This window comes from Aaosphaeria arxii, assembly GCF_010015735.1.
Source record: "Aaosphaeria arxii CBS 175.79 unplaced genomic scaffold BU24scaffold_12, whole genome shotgun sequence".
NCBI lineage: Eukaryota > Fungi > Ascomycota > Dothideomycetes > Pleosporales > Aaosphaeria > Aaosphaeria arxii.
This window is the reverse complement of record NW_022983485.1, coordinates 453,725-477,881: the sequence shown is the minus strand read 5'-3', so window position 1 is coordinate 477,881 and position 24,157 is coordinate 453,725. Positions and strand designations below refer to the sequence as shown.

Below are 24,157 nucleotides of genomic sequence, written 5' to 3'. Positions count from 1 at the left end.
TGAATTGAATGTTAAAGCCTGGGGCGACGTCAGCTGCGGGATTGTTGTCATCTAGTTCAGCATTCCTTTTTCTTTCTTTCCAATTGGACGTGGAGTTGGTCGAAAGGAATTCACAATGTCTGAATTGTCGGGTGGTCTGTGGAGGAACCTGATTGCCATCCAGATATACGGCGCCAACACCGGCGTGGGGAAGACGGTCGCTTCCACATTGTTGGGAGCACACTTTGCCAATAGGAAGAAGTCGACAAAGTACAACATTCATTACATCAAGCCTGTATCTACGGGGCCGAACAGTGATCGAGATGATAAGTAAGCCTCGTTAGACGACAATTGCTATTTTACATACGCAATTGGGAAGTGGGGAAGATGAACGCTGATGTGTGAACAGCTATGTGAAGCTGTACGCGAGACAGCCGACTGTGTCGACGCTCTTCCAATTCGATGATCCTGTGAGCCCGCATGTTGCGGCGAGGAGGTTCGGTCATGTGGTTTGCATTCTCTCCCTCAATTCATCTACGCATGTCAATTGACTTTATCACAGCCCACTGATGGTGCCGTTCTGGCACGGCTGAACGCCGAACTCGACAAGATTGCCCATGCAACCCCCAAGCAACAAGGTTTCAAGGACATAACGTTCGTCGAAACCGCAGGCGGAGTCCTGAGCCCTGGACCGTCTGGAACTCCCCAGGCCGATATATACCGACCCCTTCGACTGCCCGTTGTCCTCATCGGCGACCATCGACTGGGAGGCATCGCGTCCACGATATCAGCAGCCGAATCGCTCCTGATGCGAGGCTACGACATCGACGCCGTAGTCTGCTTCAACGACGACTCGACATTCGAAAACGCACAGTACCTCCAGCAATACTTCGACAAACTCGGCGTCGGCGCGTTCCAACTCCCCTGGATCCCCAAGCTCGAGGGCGTCTCGCGCGAGGAAGAGACGCACAAGATGAAGCAGTACTACGACACGAACAGCAGACAAGAAGGCGCCTCCCTTCTCGGCGACCGCATCATCAACCGCCACATGGACCGTCTGAAGAACATGAGCACCATGGCCAGCCGCACGCAAAGCGCAGTGTGGCACCCTTTCACGCAGCACAAGCACATCGAGAAGGCGGATGATATTTTAGTCTTCGACTCTGCGTATGGTGATTTCTTCCAAGCAAAGCATACCGCGAAGTCCGTCGAAAAGACTCCTCAACATAGTGAGGATGGATCTCTCTTGTACCCGGCCTTCGACGGCTCTGCGTCGTGGTGGACGCAAGGTTTGGGACATGGAAATCCGCAATTGTCTCTCGCGGCTGCGTATGCTGCTGGGAGATACGGACACGTCATGTTTGCTGGCGCCACCCACGAGCCCGCTCTGACTCTCGCGGAACGCCTGTTGAAAGACATTGGAAATCCCCGCTTAACAAAGGTCTTCTACACTGACAACGGAAGCACCGCACTCGAGGTCGGCATCAAGATGGGCCTGAGGGCAGCATGTAAGAGATATGACTGGGACGGATCGCAGGAGAACATCGGCGTCCTGGGGTTGAAGGGTAGCTACCACGGGGACACGATCGGTGCCATGGACGCCTCCGAGCCATGCGTGTATAACAAGAAGGTCGACTGGTACCGGGGCCGCGGATACTGGTTTGATTTCCCGACTGTCAAGATGACCCAGGGACGATGGGTTGTCGAGCCGCCAGCAGGAATGGAGAACGATTTTGGATCGGCGCAGAGCTTCGACTCGCTCGATGAAGTCTTCGATTTCCAGTCGAGGACATCGCGGCAGAAGTATGAGCAATACATCACCAGCGTACTAGACGATCTGGTCGGAACCCAAGGAAGGAAGTTCGGTACCCTCCTCATGGAGCCCATCATCCTCGGCGCCGGAGGCATGCTCTTCGTGTACGTCTAACTCCCCCTTCCCATCAACATTACAACTAACTCAATACCAAACCAGGGACCCCCTCTTCCAGCGCACTCTCGTAGATGTAGTCCGCAAGTACACCTTCTCCCCCACCTCCTCCCCCATCCCAGAAGACCAAGCCACATGGACCGGCCTCCCCGTCGTTTTCGACGAGGTATTCACCGGCCTGTACCGCCTGGGCCGCTACACCGCGGCGTCCTTCCTCGACGTCCACCCGGACATCACATGCAACGCTAAACTCCTGACCGGCGGGTTGCTTCCCCTCAGCGTCACCGTCGCGAGCAGTTCTATCTTCGAGGCGTTCTGGGGAGACGAGAAGTCGGATGCGCTGTTGCATGGTCATAGTTACACGGCGCATGCGATTGGGTGCCATGTCGCTAATACGAGTCTGAGCGAGATGGATAATCTGCATCGGGGTGCTGAGTGGCGGGCTTATAAGGAGGCGTGGGGAAGGGAGGCGGGAGTTGAGCGTGACGGACGAGTGAATTCTGGGAGCGAGCGTGAGGCGGCGTCCTGGAGTATGTGGTCGAAGGACACTGTGACGGAGCTTTCGAACCATGCTCGTGTGGAGGGTGTTATTGCGCTGGGGTCGGTGCTCGCTGTCACGTTGAAGGATCTGGCTGGTTCTGGTGAGTGTCCTTTTGCTTGCTTTTCTCGGACGATGATGGGTTTGCTGATCTTGGGTGAATAGGTTATACATCGACGGCTGCGTTGTCGCTTCGCGATGATCTTTTGAGTGGAGGCGACGAGGACATCAGGATCCACTCTCGGGTATTGGGTAATGTGTTGTATTTGATGGCAAGTATGACGAGCAAACGAGACGATTTGAGAGCTATCGAGAAGGTGTTGCTCAGGAAGCTTGATGAGGTCTCATGAGTGTCCTTTGGTTGGTGGAAAAAGGGGTATAGTAACATCACTCTGGATTAGGGTGCATTATGGACAGCATCATGTAGTTGTGATAATAGGGTATATTTGTGGTAGAATGAACAGAATATCATTCGGTTTGTTCAATGTCTTCGTTCTTTACTTTTGTGTAGCTCGACGAGGCAAACCAACAATGTTTACATTGCCACCCACTCAATCGAAAACACACGCATTCCCTCTGTGGATGTCACACTCTCTTTTGGCACCTGTGGATCCTCGCCTCCGATCAGATATGCTTTCTTGTTTCTATTCGCTAACCGACCTCCGCCAATGACGTCGAGTAGATCAAACTCTTCATCCCATCCGAGACCAGTCCCGAGGAAGTGGCTGTGGAATCTAAGCGGGTCGCCAGGATAGATTGAGTAATTACAGCCGAAGCGCAGTCCAGGCATTGTGAAGTAGCCTTTCGACTGCACATATCTGTACAGTGAATAGCTCTTTGGAACCACGGGTAGCGGTATCGAATGGTCTATAGCTGGCTTTGGTAGTGGAGGGTGAGAAGTGGTGGGTGTGATGAAATGAGGAACGATCTTGTTCTCAGGAGCAGAAACGGCCGTAGCAGCAGGTTCCGAGTCGAAGAGCGACTCTTCCTTTACTTCAACAGGTTTGACTGATGCCAATGAGTTTGGCCTGAATTGCGGCATGGTCACATCACGGTACGGCTCCGGCACTAGTTCAGGATCCACTGGAGGGTTTTCTTCTTCCTTTGGCTTCAAACCCTTCGCACTGAGTGCTTTTGCCGTCCTCTGCTCGGTCATACGTTTCGACTCCATGGCCTTCTCATGGCCTTGCTGGTCCATATATTGTAAGAACTTCAATCGGTCTTCTCGACTCATCTCCATGAAGCCTTGTCGATGAGCCTGCGCATCATCGACAATATATGCAGCGCCCTGTTCTACCAGGACGCGTGCTTCCTCAGGCATAAGCTCAAGCGGAATGCCGAGAAAGACATTCTGCTGTGAGAGATTGGGAATGGTGCCGACTAGGAGGCCGCACATATTATGGTTGCGGCGCACATGGCTGATGATGTCGACATCAAATAGCAAGTAACGACTTGCGATGCGAGAAATGGGGAAGGGCTCTGTGACCGGAGCCATTGTAAACTACTATACCGAAGACTTGTCAGCAAGGAGACGCGAAGAAATTGCGTAAGAAATAAGAAGCTGAGCTCTGGTTGTGAATCATAGTGTGAATACAAAAATTTGGGGTCATCAGTTCCCGTAGGATACAGAAGATTGACAGATTGAAATTTGGAATAATCATATAAACCCAGAGATAGGAAATTAGTTGTGTTGACATACCTTTTCACTTGTATGGTATCATGGCGAAGGACCAGAAGAGTGAAGAAGATGAACAGAGGAAGTTCGAGTTCTCAATTTTTGTTTCGAGTGCCAAGACGCGCTATTGGTGGGCTAGTCGGGATTGGGTGATATGTCAACCAGCTGTAGGAAGCGCAATTGACTAGGTGCATACATGTGCGTAGAAATTATTGCAGCTGTTTGTTACTTCCTTTCTCCTGGACAGAGTCAATACCAAATATTGTATCTTTATTTCTATATAATTACTGCAGCTATCGAAGATCTGATTTTGGCCATAAATCTATTAGTATCATTGCCAATTTCTACAGCACAGCAAACAGGCCTCCATATCCTTTCCCGTTCATCATGAAGGTACTCGCAATTCTCGGATTTCTACTCCTGTTCCCCATACTTTTCTTCATCGCGTTCCTCGCATTGTCGTCCTGCATGGGCGAGAATTTCCGCGCAAGAATAGCCGGCATGACCTTCAGCCCTCGAAACACATCCTTTGGCCGCTTCTACGCCCGTGGAATGGGCTCGGGAGCAGGACAAGCAGGCTGGGAACAGATCGAAATGGAGGACATGCTTGGGGACGATTCCCATTCGGATTCGGAGTGAGCGTCTTCGCGATATCAAGTGGGTCAGAGCTCCTAGGGGAAGCTCCTCAGATATCAACTCCCATCCCGTCTCGCAGAACCCAACAACGCAAACTACCAGCACAAATCATCTGATCCCTTCACGTCAAAGAGAAGTTGCAATTGCAGGCTCATTTGCTTTCTATCTCCATATTGCATACGTCATCGCGTCGCGCCGAGGTGCATCTCGACCCGCAACAAAGTTTCGCCGCACCCCGTCAGCCGCATGCCCCCTATCGATTACCATCTACTTTTTTCCCAACAGTTGTCGCGCTATAGCTACAAGACCACATAAATCATGAGCAGATTACTACGGATACCCCTCGGCGTGCTCGTTGTGCTGTCGTGCGCGCTCAATGCCTCGGCGCATGGTGGCGGCGCCCATGAGCAGATCGTACTGGACGATAACGCGGACTGGGCGACGAAACATATGGCTGGTATGTTTCACCTTTTCAAATTGGCTTTCTCTAAGACAACGTGCTTACATGGTGGTTACAGAGGAACATCACATTTCAACATTCGACGCCCTTTCATTCTTCAGGCTTCACGACTACGACTCCACTGGCGTCTGGACGACAGAAGACATCCGACGGACGTACGGCCTGAGAGACCCGTCCAGTGCGCACATCTCCGAGCTCAAGAAGCAGGGCGTAGTTGACACCGTGCTCGGCATCTACGACGCCAACAAGGACGGCGAGATCACGAGTGAGGAGTTCGTTTCCAAATGGGATGCTGGCGAGAAGTTGCCCGACTTCGGCATGGGTCCTGGGCACCACGGAGACGACGAGTACGAGTATGAGATCCACCATTGGGAGAAGTATCACAGCGGGGATGACGTCAAGGAAGAGGATTTGAATCACCCGGAGGACATTGAGCATTTTGCTAAGCATGACGAGATGGATCGGAGGCGGGAGGAGTGGGAGAAGATGGAGTGGAAGGGCGTGGTGGAGAGGAATATACCCGCCAAGTTCAGGATCAATTGAACATAATCCGATGTGAAAGATATATCTTATGTCCATTGGGTGTGGCGTTAGGCGTTCGAGTAGAAAGAGATGGACTCGAGGCCATCCATCGAAACGCGCAAGAACTGTGAACACGAATAAGTAACGGCTTGCGTAGTATATATGTAGAAACGGTCTGGAATAAACCATCGCCATCAAAGGCAAATTACCTACAACAAACACCCACCGCCATCAAATCATCCCTCCACATCCCTCCACCCCTCAACCCTAACATCAAAAACCACATGCCACACCCCAGGCGCATACGTCTTAATCCTCTCCGTATGCTCCCACACCACCCTCCTCCTCCCTCCATCTCTCCTCCCCAACTCCCCATCCCACTCATCTAAAAACCCCTGCATAGCCTCCACGACCTCCCCCGCCCTCCCCTCAATCTCCCCAACCCCAACATTCTCATGCACATGAACCCACCCCCCAACCTCCGCATCCACAACCCTCACCGCCGTCCTCCATGCGCCCCGCGACGAAGGCAAAAACCCCAAATTCACATGTCTGACCCGCGGCACCACGCCCCCCTCCCTCAGCGCACGCACAACCGGCGCCGCGAACTCGTTGCTCTGCTGGAAGACCGCGAAATCCACCCCCTCTTCATCTAACTCGCGTAACGTACTAACCACAGCAGACGGGGACGACGAAGCAGCGTCGTGGAAGATAGCAGTCTTCCAGCGGTTCCTCTCCGCCCCGCGACGCAGACCCTCCACGCTCCAGGGATTCAACTCCCAGCACAGCACCTTCGCGACGCCGGCGCGCCGGTACGAGAAGGAGAAGTACCCGATGCCGGCGTAGAGGTCCACGGCCGTGCAACCCTGCTCCTCTTCCGCCCCTTGCGTGACGGCGGCGGTGACGGAGGGGAGAGTGAGCAGCCGTGTTTTCTCGCGGATGTTGCCGCGGGAGAACATGGTGTATAGCGGTGCCCAGACCTGGACGATGCCGTTTTGGCTTGTGGAGACCCAGAGGGTGGAGGAGAGGTCGGAGGGGGTTGGGGAGGTGAGGGTTTGGGGGGTCGGGAGGGGGTGGAAGGCGCCGTGGAGGGGGGTGAGGTTTAGGGGGCTGCGGAGGATGTTTTCGACTTCTTGGGGTTTGGTGGTGGTGGGTTGGGCTTTGGAGAGCGGGATTCCGGCGTTGATGGCTATGTGCGTTACGTTCATTGAGGAGGCGATGGTTGTCCAGAGGGGTTGGAGGTCTTGGTGGTTGGCTCCGTGGGCGGAGAAGAGGGTTTTCCAGGGAGGGGAGTCGAATGCGTTGGGTGGGAGGAGGAGCATGGGTTTGTATATCGAGTATGTTGTTGGTGCTTCGTTGATCAAGTCCGCGTGGCTGATGTGGATGACTTCGAGTAATGATGGCGGGAGTTTGTTGAGTGCTTCTATTATGGCGGCAGTGAATGGATTGCGAGTTGTAGTGGCTCCGGTCGATTCACTGTTCTGTAGGATGATATCTATTTCTTCTTTCAAGTCGTCCAGAGCGAGGTCCCCTGTGAGGGTGGATTTCCGTTCGTCATCTAGAAACATGTCTTGTATTTCCGATTGAGTTGGATTTATTGTCGTAAATAATGCCATTCGCGAATCTCGCGGTTGTCCCTGCTCTTCATCTGCAGCAACGGCTGCAATTTTTGTTTTTCGATCTAGCAAATCATGTTGCTCGAGAACCGTCTTCACCCTCTTGACATGAAGGCGAGGAACAAGAAATATAATGCGGGGCTCCATGGTTCCTCTGTAAGTACAATATCATCAATTCATTCGATGTTGTGTTGTGGTCGAGAAGAATGATAGAGTTAAGTGGGCCCAAACTACGAGGTCAAGGCAAAAGTCAGGATGTTCAAGTAGTGGGGTATCTAAAATACGTCTAGTCTGAAATCATGACCCAACGTCCACAGGAGTAGAAGAAAATCAACAGCCACCATGTCTGAAATGTATACAACAGAAGTCTCCGCTCACTGGACAAGAGCCACACCCATTCCCAAACCAACTATTTGAAACAACATTGGGTTTCCTGAAACCGCCAACCAGCCAATGCCTAATCATATCAGCAGATGTGCGCAAATTCGAATGGAGTGCTTCTTACCTGCATAGACAATTAATTTCGTTACAACCTCCACATCGTACCTCACACGGGGCTTGGTGATCTTCATGAATATTTCCCGTTTCTCGTTTTCTTCTTCGGTAGGACTCTGAACGGCATCTTCGCCCATAAAATTTTGATTCCGCTCTGGAGGTGTTGCAGTCGTGACAGCTGCATTCCCTGTTCCCATCATTTGCTCATAGGAATGTACCCGCGATGCCATTGGAGTAGGAAGCATATTTGCACCTAACGGTACCTTTTCTTGGGACTGTTGTGGGGAAGCTTGGGTGCCATCCTCCTTAGTTTGAGGCACCCAGGCCGAGTCCTCGGGCATCTTTCCATCTAAGGAGTTTATGCTTTCTCGACGACGCCTATTGCGATATGCAAGCGTTTCGTAAGCATCCGCTGCGGACTGTGGCCCAACCGATACCGATCTTCTGCGGGGGTGCGCGAGATTCTTAAGCATATGCGGCAATTCTGATGCAGTAGGGATGACATTGTCATCGCCTCGTAATGTTGGAATACTGGTATATTTCCTGTGCAATGTAAGTGTTAAGATCTAGCGCTCGGAGCAGGTAACCTACGAAGCGTTCAGAAAGAAAGCACGCGGAAGGTTCCAGCGAACTCTTTCGAGGACACGGAAGAGTGGGGGCAGAATTTTGAATAGCGCAGGTTTCGTTGATGCCCTCCAGATGAAGATCATTACCACACCCAAAATGACCCGAAGTACAGCTCGTACCCACCCAATGCTTTCTATGCTGAATGGAACGGTAGATGAGATTGGGTCGTTAGTGGAGAAGGCACATCGAGCATACTGCCAGGCTCCGACTTGGATTCCGAGCACTACGCCAGCAAATGAGACGCTGTCATCGAAGCAAGGGCAATCGTCTGCGGGTTCGGGATGAATCCGAACAAGAACCAAAACGACCAATATCGAGATTATCAGGTTGCCAATAGGGCCGTCGGGAATCCACGTGTCCAGGAAGTCCCCATATGCTAATTGGCCGACCCCGATAATAGCCCCGAGAATGCTTCCAATGACAACGTCCAGAAAGCCATGCATTCCGCAGTACAGCCTGCCGAAGATGATGGAGATGGCATACCACCAGAAGAGGGCCTGAACCGCGACAAAAACCTGAGGATGGTACTGCTCTGGAGCACTTCGTATCATGTAAATGGCGTATAGGGCTACGGAAACGGCATTGGTAGAGTGAGAGGAAGGAAAGCCATATTCGAGCGCTGCCGATCCTGACATGGTAATACGCGCAAGCGGGGGAGACAGTGGTCTGGGCAGACAGAGCATGTCCTTGAGAAACCCGCTCACGAAGATGCCTGCAGCGAGCATGTGGACCATCCTAGATTGGATCAGTATTCGGTAGCGATATGATCTCAGACGCAGGACCTACGCTCGGCCAAAGTTTGTGTATCCGCACCAGAACAGGATGGGAAGAAAGACCATGTAGAAAGTATGCGTTCCGAGATTAGCTGTAAAGGCGAAATAGGAGTCGAGCGCAGGAGTTCGCAGCGCATCCTGCATCAGCGCGAGGTATGGGGTCTCCCATCGTACGATGGGAATCAACTTTTTGCGGATTTCGTTTCGCCATTTGGGAAGAGCATTTGCATCTGTAGTACATTGTATTAGTGGAATGTCTGAGACAATGGGCCATAGGGGAAGGGCAAAGGCGCACAGTGATCGTGATGTTTATTGCCTGCGTCGAGCCGAGGCTCGTTCTGCGCGTTGGAGAGGGGATCCACCTTAGTCATTGTCGCGTGGGTGGAGGAGGAGGAGGAAGAGGAGGTCGAGGCCTCATAGTGGAGAGCCATGAGTAAGTCCTAGAATAGAATTCCGAGGAGCTATCATGGCCATTCAGGGCGGGGTAGGGACAACATGGAGGAGATTGATGATGTTGGGGGCTGCTATGTTGGAGAGGCAGGAGAAGGATGGTCGCTTAAGTAACTCTGTTCAGCTAGTGCATAGTACGGGTGAGCATCGAGACAAGAATAGAATGGAGAGGAGATGAAGAGACAAGACAATTAATTAGATTGATACTGTATTGTATATTGGGAACTGTAACGACGTCACTTGACTATCCGTCTGCGCATTTATGGGTCGATAAGATACTGTGTGTCGTGACTTGTATGAGTAAGAAGTAGAAAGCCGACTTACCTAGTGTGTCACGTCACACACGCTTTGAATTACATTTCATTGGACGTACGATCGAGACATATGAGAGAAAGCTAAGGTAGCTATTGTCTTTGTTGAGTGCGACAGATGCATCATTGCATAATTGGTACTCGAAAGTACTCGTAGGTGGGATTCGCGCAAACATACTCCGTACTCGGTGCAATTATAACTACTTGTGCTGTTATGTGACTATATTAATTCCTCTGTAACAGCAAGGCAAGGCTAGGGACGGGAGGGGACGATGGCGCACGCGCGTTGAAGCGGGCACTGGCAGGTGAACGGCCTGGCTGGACTGGCTGGACTGGCTGGACTGGCTGGGGGCGGGCTGATCTGCTGTGCTGGTTGGTTGGGTGGGTGCATTTGGTGAGCCTTGAGCCTTGAGGAGTGGGCGACTCGAGTGCGGAGTGGCCCAGTAGGTCAGTGGGTGGCCCAGTGGGTGCGTGGGTGTGCGGGAGGGATTGTTGCCAGGGCAGCCGCCGCCCTCGAAACAAACACTGGCAACCAACCCACTTCACTTACCTTCGACCAAGGAAAAACTTGATTAATTAAACATTGCCCTTCACTTTCACCACTCTCTCTCGTTCCTCATCAAAACGTCAATCCCACTCTTCCACTCTCCCCCCAACGTTTCGACATTTCCTTCCACTTCGCTGTTCATATATTGATACCGCATATTCAGATCTGTTCGACGACTTTGCTGTCCTCCGGCAACAGAACACGATACATACCCTCATACGGACACATACACATCCAAATACAACTACAATGTCGGCGCAGACAGGCACCACCGCCAACTACGACTACCTGCGCCGCAAGCAGTCCGTCAAGGCGCCTGTATCATCAGTGGCTCCCGTTCGCAAGCCTGTCCGCACACCCAGCGAGCGCAACAGCAATGGCACTGTGAGCTCCTACGACACTGCCAACACCCGGGAGACCAACATCACAGAGCCCCCTACCTACTCCAAGAAGCTCGTCGTTGTTGGAGATGGCGGCTGCGGAAAGACATGTCTTCTCATCAGCTATAGCACCGGCAACTTCCCTGAGGTATGACCAATTCACTCGCTCCAGCTTCATACATTGATCAATTTACTAACGGCGAACAGAAATATGTACCAACTGTCTTCGAGAACTACATCACTCACACACCACATCCTCCTACCGGAAAGATGGTTGAGCTTGCTCTCTGGGATACTGCCGGTCAAGAGGAGTACGATCGATTGAGGCCGCTCTCTTACCCCGAGACAGATATCTTGTTCGTCTGCTTCGCCATTGATTGCCCCAACTCGCTCGAGAACGTCATGGACAAAGTAAGTTGATAGTGATTGCTCGTGGATACACACGTATACTAACGTTAGCAGTGGTACCCCGAAGTTCTTCACTTCTGCCCAACCACCCCAATCATGCTTCTCGGCCTCAAATCAGATCTTCGCAACAAGAGGTCATGCATTGAACTACTCAAGACACAAGGCCTCACACCAGTGACGCCCGAGCAGGGCAGGGCAGTAGCAAAGAAGATGGGCGCGCACTATATGGAGTGCAGTAGTAAGGAGCAAGACGGTGTCGAGGAGATCTTCGACATGGCCGTGACAACAGCGGTAGGAGAGGAGTACAAGGAGCCAGAGGAGACGGGCGTGCCGCGTTCTGCATTCACAGGTGGTAAGAAGCCTAAGAAGCGGAGCTGCAAAGTCCTCTAAGCATTTCTCTTTCGTTTCTTGTAGAGTCCGTGGTACTGAGCAACCCCAACCCGCCGCCTTCGGTAGGATTATCAAGATTCACGACGCTGGACGACACGATCGAGATGCTTAATGACCGTATCATGGACATATTTACCTTTCTTCGCACCCTTTTCGAGCATCCTAGTCGTGGTATAGCGGCTACTGGGGGGAACCACATTGGCGTTCGGGATCTGTCATACACAAATCGGAGGAGTTAGTCTGCAGCGCCCTCCTCTTCTGCACATCCAAATTTCCTTTCCTTTTCTCTTGTTTGTATTCTGGTATCTGGTATCTGAACGGGGTTGTCCGAGGAGCTTCCCGCCGTGTAAAAGAAGTGAATTTGAAACGAATTTTCCATTGCCTCGACGTGTATCGTGATCGACAATCGCCCTAACAGCAATATTTCACGATGTGCACTCTCCGCAGCCCTCGAATGTCAACGGCCAATTCGGCCAGCTCTCCATAGTACAGGGCATTTCAACCCTAACACAACTTCCTCTTCCCCTTACAAAAACTTGGGTATCATATATCGCCACCACACACAGTGACGCAACCACATCTCCTCCTCTTCCTCCCATCCACACTTCCGCAATGAACAGAAAAAGGCTCCTCACTTCCCCCTCCCCTCCACCTCCGTCTCCCCCTCTCCCTCCGTCTCCCCCTCCCCATTCTCCGCACCTCCCCCTTCCTCCCCCTCCTCCCCATTATCCTTCGCCATCACGTTCTCAAACTGGCTCCACAGCGCCTCGACGGGGCTGAACTCCTTGCCCACGGCTATGACTTCCTCCAGCGACCGGTTGAGCTTGTTCATGTTTTGTAGGACGTGCTCTAGGCTCTGTGGATATGCGTTAGACAAATGCATGGGAAGAGGAGAGGGGGGACAGGAGGGAGGCGTACCTGTGCGATTTCGCCGACGAGGATCTCGCGCTGCTGCTCGAAGTAGGTTTTCTCAGCCCCGCTGGCGAGCGCGGATGCGGCGCCGCCGGTGGTGTTGTTGGATATCGAGACGCTGCGGTTGTGTGACATTGTGTTCGTTCGTCCCAGTTTGAGGGGATTTCAATGGTAGGTTTGTTCAGTAGTTGCGGCGGTGGCGGCTGTAGAGGAGCGAGAGACGTGCCTGTGTTTACAAAATAATCCAGGTAACTTAGGGTAGGGTAGCTTAATCAGACGGTGATGAACATTCAATTCACGAAACAGCTAAGGGTCGGTCCCCGGTTTTTAGCCCCGCCCCCCACTTTGGCGGTTTAGGTATAAAGAAACTGGAGGGTCTCGAGGGCATGACGTACGCTGAACTTCCTTTTTCTCAATTGCTATAATCTACTTTTATTATATATAAAGAAAGGGATTGCTAAATTTCATTCCAGTGGTGGCAATTGAGCAAAAGTCAAAGGTTTTAGACTAAGAGCTGTATCTATCAACAGAACGGACAAAGTCCAAGGCAAATCGACAATGGAGCCCGCAGCACAAAAGACGAACTACTCCAACCTCGACCTGGTGGACGAGTGCGATTCGTAAGTCCCCTCCTCCACAAAAGCGCCATACCGCCTACTCACTCACACGCCGCACCAGCTTCCCTTACTACCAAGTCGATCCGGACCTCTACGCCGCGAGCATATCAACCTACTACGAGCTCCGCGTGCGCAACCACGCCTACGGCATCGGATACCTGCTCCCCTCCGTCGCCGAGGTGTTCCGCGGGGTCCCCAACTGGGACCTCAACGACGCGGACCGCATACTCACGCTAGAAGCCGGCGACACGGCGGCGGAGCGGTCGGCGGCCGTCGAGCAGACGCTGCTGGCGCTACGTGCGACAGGGCACTTCAAGGTGCTGGATAAGTGGCGGGACGAGTTGTATGCGGTGTATGGGCGCAACAAGGAATTGTTGTTCAATGTGGAGAGGAGCGCGGGGCCGCTGTTCGGGGTGGTGATGTATGGGGTTCATTTGACGGCGTATGTGCGGACGAAGGAGGGGGAGATCAAGATTTGGACGCCGAGGAGGGCGAGGACGAAGCAGACGTATGGGGGCATGCTGGATAATGCTGTCGCGGGGGGGATTGCGTCCGGGGAGGATCCGTTCGAGAGTATGGTTAGGGAGTGTGCGGAGGAGGCGTCGCTGGGAGAGGAGCTGGTGAGGAAGGGTGCGAAGGCTTGCGGGACGGTCACGTATCATCACATTCGGACGGAGAAGGCGGGCGGCGAGACGAAGTTGTTGCAGCCGGAGTGTCAGTACATTTGGGATCTGGAGCTTCCGAAGGATGTGATACCCAAACCGGGCGACGACGAGGTGGAGGAGTTCTATCTGTGGTCGGTGGAGGAGGTGCAGGAGGCGATGAGGAAGGGGGAGTTCAAGCCCAATTGCGCGCTCGTGGTCCTGGACTTCTTCGTCAGGCACGGCATCCTGACGTGTGAGAATGAGAAGGACTACATTGAAATTGTGTCGAGGTTGCATCGGAAATTGGAGTTTCCTACTCTATAGAGGGCTGGGCTATCTTTGGACGCCAGTCTGGGGTTGGGTATCCGGGCGCGCCATGTTTGCCGATTGAAACAAAAGGTTCTTTTCCAGAGATATACCAAACAAACAAAAAATCTCTAGAGATAAAAGTCCACACTTTTTTACCTCCTCCAAAAACGCCATCCATGCATGCTTTCAGTCGTCTCTGCCATTCATGTCCTTCATTTCTTGACCAAGAGGTAGACATACTCGATCCTCAAGCCAGTGAGCTTCTTGTATGGGCCTTCGATGTAGAGAAGAAGTCCTCCGAAAGAGATGTACACCTTTCTGTATATCTTATTAGCATTTTCCACTGGAAGAACCTTCAAAAGGCTACTTACGCAGTCTCCGCCTCAGCCGAATCCTCAAAACGATAGACCTTTCCGTGGCAGACGTAGTCGTACATATCAGCCAGCGTCGCACGGTCGCCCTGGTTCTGCCTCCAACCCCTCTCGTCCTTTGTGCCGTCCAGGTTCAGTGTCGTCGCGATGTTGAACTGCAATTGGTCGCCGACCGCGCAGGGGAAGAGCTCATGGTTGATGTCGAGCTGCATGGTCATGGTATTGTCGATGGAAGTTCCATAGAGACGAGAGACTCGGTCATATTTCTTTTGATCCACCGAGGTTATGCTGAAGGTGTCTTCGAGGACGGTAGCGTCGGCCATTGCGATGGTATATTCACAAACTGGAGGATAAAGGTGCAGTCGCGATAATGTATCGTGCAGTCTAGTTGGTCTGGTTCGATTGTTTTCTCTTGAAATGCGATTTGAGAGGTCTGACGGTTGTGATTGCGAATGGCGGGGTTGTGAGTATGCAAGCTCGATAGTGAAGCTCTATGAAAGAGAAATCGACAAATCTTCCCAGCACTGTGCCAAGAAATACAGAGGCTATGCCCTTTCAGGAACTGTCTTGTCTTTATCATGCCAGCTTTGTTCGCTCTGAGTCCAGTCCAGTGGTCTAATAGTAGAATTCATGGACCTGGAGTACATGAAACTGCGTAGATATAATCTTACTTGCTTGTGGTCATCAAACTATTGAGCGTTTGTGAATCCCAATCGCGTGATAAATCATCCAGCATTCCCAAGGAGCAGCCACCCAAAACGCCGACTACCGACCTCCGACATCATGTACGAGCGCCCGCATTCACTATCGTCGCAACTCTTGCGGCACAATCATTCGTGCCTTTCACCTAACCGAAGTGAAGGCTACAATATTAATCGTTGCGGCTCCTTCACTTCGCTTGCGTTTAAATCTTACTCAAACCCTCTCTCCCTCTGAGAACGAAGCATAGCTGCTCTCCAACTCCACCCAGAGCTGTCGCGACTAGGCTGAGCTCTGCTTCCCATGCTGTTCACAAGGCGATACGCAGCACTCCAATACAACCGCATGTGATACCAACTGCCAGGACTAATTGGACTCTGTTGACGCGAGTGAAGGACAAAGACTGCTGCAGCAAAGAATCATGGATGCTGATACCGATTCCAGCACCTCCGTCAGCCGCGAAACCAGCCCAGACGCCGCAAGACCCAATGGCACCCAGCGCGACGGAGATATTACGATGTCTGAGCCCATAGTACAAGACTCGCCATTCCTAAGGCTTCCAGTCGATATCTTCAAGTGTATCTCCGATTACCTCGACCGAGACTCCGCATGGTCCCTCAAGCGCCTGTGTAAGGGCATGTCGCAGTCCAAATTGGTGAACGAGCTATTATACAAATACCCCTTGCAGTGGAACGATGTTAGCGACCTCTGTCTAAGAGATTGGAAGTATGGACCTACAGGACAACAACGATGGGAGGCTTTCCAAGAGTCCATCGACGATAGCAACAGGAATTATGTGCATAGGCTTTCCATGTCTCACTGGAGCAGCATACAAGACTTTCGGTGGATCGAGGAGAATCTCCCCAGCCTCACATGCTTAGATATTTCAAGTATCAAAGACTTTGTTTGGACTCCGGAAGAGACATGGACATGGACGGAGCTTGCGAACGCCTGCCCCAAGCTCTTTGGCCGGCTCGAGGAGCTCGAGGTGGCAAACTGGGCTGATTACACCAATCACTCACGCATTTCTTACGCTTATTCATACGAGGACTACAGGTTCAAGACGAAGTTCAGACTCTCACGGCGTCAGGGCGGTGGTTCCGTGGCCAAGATACTCTTCCCCATCTGCACCACGCTGAAGACACTTTCGATCCGCGAAAAGTACTCTGGATACCATAGTTGGGATGAGTTCGAAGTTCACCAAAGAGTTTGCTTGCTGGTGAACGGAATCGAAGAGAATTGCCCGCCAACCTTGACAAAACTTCGCGTATATGATTTCGGACCGTACAGGTCACTGTTCTGCACAGATGTTACCAGCTGGGGAAGGCTACATGACATCGAGATTAGCCTGTATGACTGGCTAGATGGTGGCCGAGGTCCGCGTGAGCTATTCGCACCTATACCCTACCGCATAATGCCTGGTGATCATCGCCGAGAGGATGAAGAGGTCTTTGACGACAAAACATTCGAAACGTGTGGGCGAAATCACATGGAAGTAGGAAAACAGGTTGTGTCGGGTGTGAACGCATCTTTCATTGATGTTCTTCAGAATCTTCGGACTAGTACTCAGAAGTTTTCCAACATCAAGGTCACACCCATGAGCTTCCGCCGTAGTATGGAGTATCAGCCCCTCCAACTCATCAATGCCAGTCATAGGCGTAGGCATGTTGCCGCGACTCCGGTCCTGGTGCTACCGCCGCCCGCCGATCCCATTTCCAGTCCAGATGTACAGGATGCTTTACGCTGGCTGGCTCAAACGTGTGGTTGGAAACCAGCATTGTCTTGGGAGTCCTTGATGTGCGATGTGTACCCAGAAAATTTGGACTCGAGATATCTCCTCCCAAAGGTAGATCTTATTGCGAGGATCGAAGCGATGATGCGAATACTCAAATCCATCGACATTCCTATCAGGTTGCTCATTGGTAGCCGCAGAGACTACAATGCGCCCGAGGTTTGTCTCTTCTTTGGAGATTACAAGAGTTTCGAGGGTGAGGGTGAAGGCAGAAGGGAAGTTCTAGCGCCCACACAAGCACGATGCAATCTGTCCGGTGTAGCGGAGCTCGTTGATGAGCTGACCATCAGTTACCCCTATGACGTACCTGGTGTAGCAACATGGAATCGCTCCAAGCGAGCAAGCGACGCCGAAAAGCAGCTCATCGATCGAGAAAAGGTTGGATGGCGCCGCTTCTGGAAGCGATACGCTCTCAAGTTCAAGAACCTCAAAAAATTGACCGTCACCGTGCCGCTTGAGTTATACAACGATTGGGTACAGTCGCAGGAATTTGCGGAGCTGCTGGCCGACAAAGGCTGGGAGATGCTGACACTCGATGACCAAAGTGCACCTGTCACCGACATAATGTCGAGGACCTATCCGATCACCTTCCAGAAGTTCAGCTTTGTCAGGAAGCGCCACTGCATGGAGTTTGTACGAAGAGTATTCTTCCGAGAAGACACACAAGAGCTGCATCTCAACGCTCCAAATCTCACATCTGAGCAGCTCGAAGGTAGAGAGATCTTGGACAGCGAAATTGCTGATCTGGACAATCCACCCGCACACCGGTTCTGGCCCGCTACATCTAGGAAAGCAGAAAGGGTGCTCAAGAGGAAGTCCGAGCATGATGGTCCAGAATCCTCGGCGAAGAGGCCGACTCTGGAGACATCGTAATCTATCTACTACACATTTAGCGGTGTATGCAACCGTTCCTTTTGAGGGTTTTATATTCATAACTCTTCGGAGTTCTTTTTTGCCGAGATACTGGAAGCGGCGACAATTGCATTTTCTTTACCGTGCAATATGAAATGCGCGGACAATCATTAGTATAATTATTATTTCAGGAACGAATTTCATTGATATGTCAATATCTTGATAGACCGATAAGCGTGATGTTTTGTGTCAATTCCTCGAGTACTAAATGCTAGACAAACAAACTGCTACCTCGTATCGTTCTCACACGGTAAAAGGAGAACACAGAAGAAGATTCAAAGATCTTGGAACATGATACATTTCACCAATAGACCCTGGATACGCCCTACACTTCTCATGCAAAATATTCCTACGCTCCAACATTGAAGCATTTCGTGTTGTTGTCCGCCAAGCTCGAACCCATCCAACGTCATAGCCCTGGCCGATCACCACTCTATTATCCCCAAACGGCAAAACCTTAGATCCTATAAGCCTTGCACCCCGGGATCACAACTCAGCCTCTGATCTCACGCTGCGAAAGCGGGTCGCCTGCTCTTAACCCGTAGAGGCAATGGAGAAGGCCAAGAGATAGGGAATCGCGACCGATTGGCCCGCCGATCGACCATTTCGGGGGCTGAGACCTCGCGGCTTGGTGCCTTTGCTGGAATAATTTTGGAAACGTTAGGGATGGGGTGGGTGAGCGTCGACGTAGGTGTGTGTGTAGATCATGAGATTGCGGTTGCGATAGAGTTACAGCCATGATGTCTGATTATGCATCGTTGAATGCAAAGATACTTAAGGTTCGCTGCATCCTACTTCTTTGGAATATATCAAATCACTATCCACTGAAAAAAAAAAAACAATATCCCTCTAAAGCATCAAATCCGAGGATACATCAACTATACAACATCCAACCAAAGAGGATAAGCACACCAATATCCATACAATCACAAAACCACCACAACCACATCTCAAAATGAACCCCCTCCCACCACCAGGCATCGTCCTCTGCCAGGGCTTCACAGCCAAACGGCCCGAGCAATTCGTTATGAAAGAGAAGCAAGGCTGGTCCAAGAACAGCTACATCGCCGCATTCCGCCTCCCCAACGGCGAGCCAGGCGAGACATTCCTCGAGATCGAGCAGCAAAACAGGAAGAACTGGGACTTCAAGCAGAATGGAAGGGTGGTGTTGAAGCTGCAAAAGACGACCGGCTGCTGGACGTCGAAGCCAGAGTACGTTGCTATCGCGCCTGGCGGCCGTCAGATCTTTCACACTAAGCTGAAGGACGGATTTACGAAGACTAAGTTCGGTACGTATGATGTCTTTACACCTTGAGTCCTAGTGGGACCTATTTGCTGACATGTGGGGACTGGTAGAAATGCAAACTCCAACGACGCAAAACATCGAGGTCGATAGGCACCAGAGCTGGATGACTATCACGGCCGATGGCCAACCTGTCGCGACGCAGAAGCATCCCAACGGCTTGTCTTTCCGGAGCAGGAGAGACAATATCGATGTGACTCCCGGAATGGATCTGCTGCTCACCTTTGGATTGGTGATGGTGACGATCGATAAGTACAACCAGGACGTCAAGACGGTCGCCGCGGCGACGTAGAATCGTGACGTGATGGGAACGAAACGAAAAGTGGAAAGGCAGGGTTCTTTCTGATTCTTTCTGATGGCCATGTGTCATTTTATGTATTAATATGTCTCCAAGCGATGATTAACGACCTTTGTATTTTAAATCAATATTCTTCATCACATCATTTCATTTCCGGTACAAGATTTCCGATTGTGATGAACCCCAATTCAATCGCTCCTTCCAAATAATAAATGGTATCTTTAATATCCTGCCCTAGATAACTAACTATATCAACCCGATACTTAGAACTCAAGTTCTGCTTTACTCGGCATCGTCTTCCCTCTCTCTCCCGCAACATCCCTCATCGCTTCCTCCTGAGCCTCCTGATCTCCCTCCATCGGCGGCAGACTGAACTTCGCAATGGTGAACTTCCTCCTGCTTAACGTGAAGGCTAGATCCTCGCCTAGACCCTCGACCGCACCACCTCCTCCTTTGTCACTCCACACAGGTAACTTGTGTACTGCGAACATGCCCTGTGGCCTTTCCTCTTCCTTGGTGGCAGCGGAGGAGGTGGAGAGTGCTTGGGAGGCGGAGTAGGGGAATGGTGAAAGTTCGAAGACACCGTCCGATAGGTGTTCCATCCAACGAATTAGACCAGTACTACGGGGGTATAAAGATAGGGGTATGGTGGATATGGCTGTTAGGCGTGTCGGATATTGTCTCAGGAGGGCTCGTAAGGCGTGGAGGAATTGGAGGACATGTTGAGGCTGGGATGATGAAGGAGGATAATAGGCAGGTGACAGGATGGAAGGAATGATGAGACGGTGGATCGAACTAGGTGGTGACGTTTCGAGCTTCTGTTGGAGGTTTTGTATTATCCCTGTGAACGGTGAGGCTTGAGGTGCGGTTCGTGGTATTTGAATGTAGTTGATGGATGTGTTAGACGGTAGAGAGAGCCGTTTTGCGAGGTCAAACGTATGGCAAAATATTGACTCCGCCTCAGCTCCATCAGTCTTGGTTTGTGTGGGGACTCTGTTCGCATCTATACACGACAGTAGTTAGCAAAAGTATTTGCGTGAAAGCACACGTAGTTTGCTGCGTAAAATGATAGGAAATGCACAGCACGTACTCCTGCCACCAAACTCCCCCAAACTTTCGTATCGCCAGGCAATCTTCATTTTTTCTTCCCGTTCACTCCTTTGCCTTCTCTTTTCCTCATCTCTGCTTTCCGCTATCCCAGGCAGCTCCCTTCCCCATACCTCACCCAACCCCACAACGTGCACTACATGGCCCTGTAGCACGCCCTCCGAGGCATAGAATCTCAGCAATGCTCCCGCATAATCAGTAGTTCCAGATTCTCCGATCAATAGGGAGTTCCCAAGGGCTAATCCTGCGTGGCCGGCAAGTACTGCGTCGAGCGATGGCGTTCCTGTGGATGTGGTAGGTCGCCCGTCAATTGGGGAGGGTCGCACGCCTGGTGATGGCTGAGGAACATTTGCCGCTTGAGGGGACGTAGGGGATGATACCGTATCACTGGACGGATCACTACGGGTTAGGGCTACATTGCGCTTGCGGAATGCCATTGTGAATGTTCGCGATGGTGGGGTTGTGATGAGTTCGAGAAATTTGGTTCCCCAAAACCTTATCGATAAGCAGCATAGGTGTGTTGACAAACGACGTCACTGAGCAAGGCTAAAGTTACACTCTTTTAGATTATTCCAATACCCACGGACACTCTGATTACCACAGTTCTGGTCAATTGATAGTCCAGATTCATGATATGGAGAAGTTAAAGATATAGGTATAAAGGTATAAAGGTAATATCAACGCTAGAATAGACGAAGCCCCAGGCCTAAAAATCCGTATATGGTTACTCCATCCCACAATATCAAGGTAAGACGCCGTCTGCCTGTAGACACTCATGACCCATTGAAGCGAATTTCGTCTATAACATAAACATGAAGCCGACGTTGAGAGACTGATCACATTGTTGAATGTAAATCACTCCCTCAGGTTCGTCCTTCCGCTCCTCAATCGGCCAGGAGAGCTAGGTCGGCTTCTCGCTAATCTCTCTCTGCTTTCTGTCCGACTCATCAGCCCCCCTCTGTCTATTGCATTGGCATAGGCGGGAGGACCCAACCCTAAGTTTCCACCCTGACTTACAATATTGTCGGAATCCACGCCCGGTGTCCCTGGTGTGGCCTGGGTAGCTTTGATCTGCGGAGTTGCCCATCCAGACGTGCGCCCAAGTCGACTTCCATCGCTCGAATCTGACTGTTCGTGATCAGAATTTGAGTCCACTGATCCCAGTTCAAAGTCGTCGGCACCCTCTCCACTTTCGAGGACACGTTCATATGATGGTGCACTGGAGCCAAAGAGCTTGCCTGCTAAACCCCGCCGTCGCCGTGAAGAGCCATGGCGACCGCTACCTCGTCCGAACAGCTGGCCCAACTTCTTTCCTGCAGACTGTCTCCGTTCTCGTCCACATGCAGTAAATATGATCACAAAAATAATGAGAACAAATATTATGAGCCCCGGAATCCTTCGGGAGTTGTCTGCGAGAAGATGATCGTCGTCCGTGTCCGGGTATGGAAGATATGCGCCGCCGGGGTACTGGAAATTTTCGGGAATGCCATCCTCGTTGCTGCCAAATCCCACTGCCAAATCGTTTTCTGAGGGAGGTGGGACCTCGCTTGCGGCATACAGGACCATCTTACCCAGCGTCCAACTCACTTCAACGTCATTGATCTTATTGACAGCCTGGAAGGGATTGAGGAACCCTTTCTCTTTAGCTCCATCAATAACAGCCTTGGTTGTGTTTTGGTCGCCTTGAAGCTCCTCGAGGCCTACGCGTGGAACACCAATGCCGTCGTGAAGCACATTGATAAGCCATGAAGCCTTGAAACATACTTCCAAGGCAGTTGTTTCGTCGACCTTCTTTCCCCACTTCTTTTTGGAGATGCCTTTCTCAATGTCCTTCCAGCTCCGGCTGCAGAATTCCTCCACTCGCTCTTGGTAAGTCTTGAAATCATAGGCTTTGTCTTTGTGTCCCATCTCGAATATTTCGTGTGTTGTGTGCCAGTATTCCGAGACACCAACGAAATGGTTTACATCGAAATCGATAGCTGGTACATGTTGTCCATTCAGTAGGCACGGCTCGTCAAGGCATTCCTTCTCTTTCTCTAACAAGGGGTACGTTTGGTGCAAACATTCCGAGAATTTGCCAGTTCCAACAAGTTCTCGGTCGTCTTCTTGCTTTTCGTCGGAATCGATAGGTTTGCCATCCTTTGTAACTCGCAACCCAGAGGGTAAACAAGGATCCGGGAATTCCTTGGTGGTTGTGCTAGATTCCAGGAGTGCCGTGACATATCGTTGTCTTGCCTGATTGACACCGAATCCTAACCATGTAGTCACGAAGACTCTGTATTCGAGTGCGGTTCCCCCCACTGTTCGTAGGCGCAGCAACGTCAAATCATCTGCGTGTTTCTTCGCTTCTGTGGCGTTTGGAGCAAACGCAATCTGAGCTGATGCTCCTCCCATATCAAGAAATCCATATGTATGATGTCCCTTCCCGTGATCGTGGTCCTTGGGGGAATCGAAACCGCCCAGGAGATAATTGGCCGCTATCCACCCATATAGACCCTCTGTTTCACCGGGTATGACCTGAACGTGTAGATTGCAATCTGGAAGCTGGAACTTCGTGGTTTTCTTCGCGAAATCGCACACTTCCTGTAGAACGGCCTTCCTCTGGCCTGGGGGAAGTATGCGCATTCCCGCTGTCGCAAGTAGGAACAGAGGTGTATTCGGAACCTCTTCCAGCGGTACGTATTTAAGCGCATGGCTAAGCAGCTCATCGAGATGGTCCGGACCAACATTATGGGGGGTCTCGCCGAATGTAGATATGCCTATTCCAGAGTCAGGTCTTGCTCGCTATCCACCTCCAACAAAGTTCCAACAAAGTTTGCGCACCAGGATGTATTTTCTTCGTCCACTTCTTATCGGTTTCGATTTCGGGTAAGCTTTGAAGCTCCTCTTCGCTCGCTTTGGAGCGTGCTTTGTCGCTGTTCAGCCATCGATAAATATGGACCCGTGTCCCCTAAACTTCTTGTCAGTATTTGGCTTGCGATTCGAGAAGATCGTCATCGGGGGGACATACGGAGGACCCAGCATCCAAGATGACACCATATCTCCCTGTGAAACAGCGATTGTCAGTATAGCGCCTGAAATACGAGTTTGCGCGAGCGTGAAGGTGATTGCGTACACTTTCCCATTGGAGAGGGCGATGCCTGAGGCTACGAAAGATGAGGCATGCAGCGAAAGCTGTCGAGTACTAAGCGAAATATGTGATTTAACGTGAGGCGACGCAAGGGGTAGAAGAAGTAGAAGAAGGGATAATCGTTAGTGAGCGAGAAAAGGCAAAGTTGTGTTGGAGAGCTGATAAGTTAGATAGAGAGTCGCACATGAAGATTGGACTCGCCGCTTTTGGATTGGCCACTTCTCGAAACAACCCAGTCTCCGGTCCGCGTCACCCAATGTTGATCATGCCAATTGTCCGCTAACGAAATGCCCACCAACCATCGTCGCTTCTGGGAAACTGTGCTCTAC

General features: G+C 51.4%; 14 protein-coding genes across 14 annotated transcripts; 7 read left to right on the top strand and 7 right to left on the bottom strand.

The window, feature by feature from the left end:
• Positions 1-115: 115 nt before the first annotated feature.
• BU24DRAFT_357557 (PLP-dependent transferase) lies at positions 116-2,794 on the top strand (the record flags this gene model as incomplete). The annotated part of the gene is made up of 6 exons (XM_033523961.1): positions 116-309; positions 389-488; positions 542-1,186; positions 1,214-1,896; positions 1,952-2,547; positions 2,610-2,794. The coding sequence occupies 6 exons, from the start codon at positions 116-118 to the stop codon at positions 2,792-2,794; spliced, it is 2,403 nt and encodes an 800-aa protein (XP_033378305.1).
• Positions 2,795-2,872: 78 nt separating this feature from the next.
• BU24DRAFT_428003 (SEN34 subunit of tRNA-splicing endonuclease) lies at positions 2,873-4,169 on the bottom strand. Its single transcript, XM_033529370.1, has one exon. It carries the CDS (start codon positions 3,937-3,939, stop codon positions 2,980-2,982), a length of 960 nt encoding a protein of 319 aa, XP_033378304.1. The 5' UTR covers positions 3,940-4,169; the 3' UTR covers positions 2,873-2,979.
• BU24DRAFT_467460 (uncharacterized protein) lies at positions 4,164-4,758 on the top strand (the record flags this gene model as incomplete). The annotated part of the gene is made up of 2 exons (XM_033532445.1): positions 4,164-4,249; positions 4,449-4,758. The coding sequence occupies 2 exons, from the start codon at positions 4,164-4,166 to the stop codon at positions 4,756-4,758; spliced, it is 396 nt and encodes a 131-aa protein (XP_033378303.1).
• A 158-nt stretch (positions 4,759-4,916) lies between these two features.
• On the top strand, positions 4,917-5,866 carry BU24DRAFT_68266 (secretory pathway protein-like protein Ssp120). The gene is made up of 2 exons (XM_033534533.1): positions 4,917-5,212; positions 5,274-5,866. Exons 1-2 carry the CDS (start codon positions 5,074-5,076, stop codon positions 5,756-5,758), a joined length of 624 nt encoding a protein of 207 aa, XP_033378302.1. The 5' UTR covers positions 4,917-5,073; the 3' UTR covers positions 5,759-5,866.
• Positions 5,866-7,613, bottom strand: BU24DRAFT_68240 (uncharacterized protein). Its single transcript, XM_033534532.1, has one exon. The coding sequence runs from the start codon at positions 7,498-7,500 to the stop codon at positions 5,974-5,976; it is 1,527 nt and encodes a 508-aa protein (XP_033378301.1). The 5' UTR covers positions 7,501-7,613; the 3' UTR covers positions 5,866-5,973.
• A 114-nt stretch (positions 7,614-7,727) lies between these two features.
• On the bottom strand, positions 7,728-9,619 carry BU24DRAFT_357030 (sphingosine-1-phosphate phosphohydrolase-like protein; the record flags this gene model as incomplete). Its single annotated transcript, XM_033523929.1, has 5 exons — positions 7,728-7,810; positions 7,859-8,391; positions 8,440-9,210; positions 9,262-9,478; positions 9,544-9,619. 5 exons carry the CDS (start codon positions 9,617-9,619, stop codon positions 7,728-7,730), a joined length of 1,680 nt encoding a protein of 559 aa, XP_033378300.1.
• A 907-nt stretch (positions 9,620-10,526) lies between these two features.
• On the top strand, positions 10,527-12,120 carry BU24DRAFT_400548 (GTP-binding protein-like protein rho4). Its single transcript, XM_033525456.1, has 3 exons — positions 10,527-11,084; positions 11,144-11,347; positions 11,399-12,120. The coding sequence occupies exons 1-3, from the start codon at positions 10,806-10,808 to the stop codon at positions 11,732-11,734; spliced, it is 819 nt and encodes a 272-aa protein (XP_033378299.1). The 5' UTR covers positions 10,527-10,805; the 3' UTR covers positions 11,735-12,120.
• Positions 12,121-12,365: 245 nt separating this feature from the next.
• Positions 12,366-12,928, bottom strand: BU24DRAFT_496783 (uncharacterized protein; the record flags this gene model as incomplete). Its single annotated transcript, XM_033534212.1, has 2 exons — positions 12,653-12,928; positions 12,366-12,590 (listed from the first exon to the last, which is right to left on the bottom strand). Exons 1-2 carry the CDS (start codon positions 12,779-12,781, stop codon positions 12,366-12,368), a joined length of 354 nt encoding a protein of 117 aa, XP_033378298.1. The 5' UTR covers positions 12,782-12,928.
• Positions 12,929-13,047: 119 nt separating this feature from the next.
• Positions 13,048-14,340, top strand: BU24DRAFT_427999 (thiamine pyrophosphokinase). Its single transcript, XM_033529369.1, has 2 exons — positions 13,048-13,266; positions 13,325-14,340. The coding sequence occupies exons 1-2, from the start codon at positions 13,205-13,207 to the stop codon at positions 14,229-14,231; spliced, it is 969 nt and encodes a 322-aa protein (XP_033378297.1). The 5' UTR covers positions 13,048-13,204; the 3' UTR covers positions 14,232-14,340.
• On the bottom strand, positions 14,040-15,277 carry BU24DRAFT_379200 (RNA polymerase). The gene is made up of 2 exons (XM_033524687.1): positions 14,588-15,277; positions 14,040-14,534 (listed from the first exon to the last, which is right to left on the bottom strand). Exons 1-2 carry the CDS (start codon positions 14,908-14,910, stop codon positions 14,429-14,431), a joined length of 429 nt encoding a protein of 142 aa, XP_033378296.1. The 5' UTR covers positions 14,911-15,277; the 3' UTR covers positions 14,040-14,428.
• An 8-nt stretch (positions 15,278-15,285) lies between these two features.
• On the top strand, positions 15,286-18,147 carry BU24DRAFT_427997 (uncharacterized protein). The gene has a single exon (XM_033529368.1). It carries the CDS (start codon positions 15,708-15,710, stop codon positions 17,949-17,951), a length of 2,244 nt encoding a protein of 747 aa, XP_033378295.1. The 5' UTR covers positions 15,286-15,707; the 3' UTR covers positions 17,952-18,147.
• A 463-nt stretch (positions 18,148-18,610) lies between these two features.
• On the top strand, positions 18,611-19,759 carry BU24DRAFT_68211 (uncharacterized protein). Its single transcript, XM_033534531.1, has 2 exons — positions 18,611-19,279; positions 19,347-19,759. The coding sequence occupies exons 1-2, from the start codon at positions 18,946-18,948 to the stop codon at positions 19,583-19,585; spliced, it is 573 nt and encodes a 190-aa protein (XP_033378294.1). The 5' UTR covers positions 18,611-18,945; the 3' UTR covers positions 19,586-19,759.
• BU24DRAFT_379193 (PAXNEB-domain-containing protein) lies at positions 19,693-21,149 on the bottom strand. The gene is made up of 2 exons (XM_033524686.1): positions 20,682-21,149; positions 19,693-20,594 (listed from the first exon to the last, which is right to left on the bottom strand). Exons 1-2 carry the CDS (start codon positions 21,133-21,135, stop codon positions 19,855-19,857), a joined length of 1,194 nt encoding a protein of 397 aa, XP_033378293.1. The 5' UTR covers positions 21,136-21,149; the 3' UTR covers positions 19,693-19,854.
• Positions 21,150-21,317: 168 nt separating this feature from the next.
• On the bottom strand, positions 21,318-23,989 carry BU24DRAFT_400533 (putative nucleoside diphosphatase). The gene is made up of 4 exons (XM_033525455.1): positions 23,814-23,989; positions 23,709-23,743; positions 23,522-23,648; positions 21,318-23,457 (listed from the first exon to the last, which is right to left on the bottom strand). Exons 1-4 carry the CDS (start codon positions 23,821-23,823, stop codon positions 21,554-21,556), a joined length of 2,076 nt encoding a protein of 691 aa, XP_033378292.1. The 5' UTR covers positions 23,824-23,989; the 3' UTR covers positions 21,318-21,553.
• Between the last annotated feature and the right edge of the window lie 168 nt (positions 23,990-24,157).

Excerpts from the sequence above, each read along its gene's own strand:
- BU24DRAFT_428003 (XM_033529370.1), bottom strand. The coding sequence starts at position 3,939 with ATGGCTCCGGTCACAGAGCCCTTCCCCATTTCTCGCATCGCAAGTCGT.
- BU24DRAFT_68266 (XM_033534533.1), top strand. The coding sequence starts at position 5,074 with ATGAGCAGATTACTACGGATACCCCTCGGCGTGCTCGTTGTGCTGTCG. Across the intron at positions 5,213-5,273 it reads GGCGACGAAACATATGGCTG|AGGAACATCACATTTCAACA; the intron begins GTATGTTTCACC and ends TGGTGGTTACAG.
- BU24DRAFT_68240 (XM_033534532.1), bottom strand. The coding sequence starts at position 7,500 with ATGGAGCCCCGCATTATATTTCTTGTTCCTCGCCTTCATGTCAAGAGG.
- BU24DRAFT_400548 (XM_033525456.1), top strand. The coding sequence starts at position 10,806 with ATGTCGGCGCAGACAGGCACCACCGCCAACTACGACTACCTGCGCCGC. Across the intron at positions 11,085-11,143 it reads GCACCGGCAACTTCCCTGAG|AAATATGTACCAACTGTCTT; the intron begins GTATGACCAATT and ends AACGGCGAACAG. Across the intron at positions 11,348-11,398 it reads TCGAGAACGTCATGGACAAA|TGGTACCCCGAAGTTCTTCA; the intron begins GTAAGTTGATAG and ends TAACGTTAGCAG.
- BU24DRAFT_427999 (XM_033529369.1), top strand. The coding sequence starts at position 13,205 with ATGGAGCCCGCAGCACAAAAGACGAACTACTCCAACCTCGACCTGGTG. Across the intron at positions 13,267-13,324 it reads CTGGTGGACGAGTGCGATTC|CTTCCCTTACTACCAAGTCG; the intron begins GTAAGTCCCCTC and ends ACGCCGCACCAG.
- BU24DRAFT_379200 (XM_033524687.1), bottom strand. The coding sequence starts at position 14,910 with ATGGCCGACGCTACCGTCCTCGAAGACACCTTCAGCATAACCTCGGTG. Across the intron at positions 14,535-14,587 it reads TCGGCTGAGGCGGAGACTGC|AAAGGTGTACATCTCTTTCG; the intron begins GTAAGTAGCCTT and ends TAAGATATACAG.
- BU24DRAFT_427997 (XM_033529368.1), top strand. The coding sequence starts at position 15,708 with ATGGATGCTGATACCGATTCCAGCACCTCCGTCAGCCGCGAAACCAGC.
- BU24DRAFT_68211 (XM_033534531.1), top strand. The coding sequence starts at position 18,946 with ATGAACCCCCTCCCACCACCAGGCATCGTCCTCTGCCAGGGCTTCACA. Across the intron at positions 19,280-19,346 it reads ATTTACGAAGACTAAGTTCG|AAATGCAAACTCCAACGACG; the intron begins GTACGTATGATG and ends GGGGACTGGTAG.
- BU24DRAFT_379193 (XM_033524686.1), bottom strand. The coding sequence starts at position 21,135 with ATGGCATTCCGCAAGCGCAATGTAGCCCTAACCCGTAGTGATCCGTCC. Across the intron at positions 20,595-20,681 it reads GGGGGAGTTTGGTGGCAGGA|ATGCGAACAGAGTCCCCACA; the intron begins GTACGTGCTGTG and ends TGTCGTGTATAG.
- BU24DRAFT_400533 (XM_033525455.1), bottom strand. Across the intron at positions 23,649-23,708 it reads TCTTGGATGCTGGGTCCTCC|GGGACACGGGTCCATATTTA; the intron begins GTATGTCCCCCC and ends CAAGAAGTTTAG. Across the intron at positions 23,458-23,521 it reads GACGAAGAAAATACATCCTG|GCATATCTACATTCGGCGAG; the intron begins GTGCGCAAACTT and ends ACTCTGGAATAG.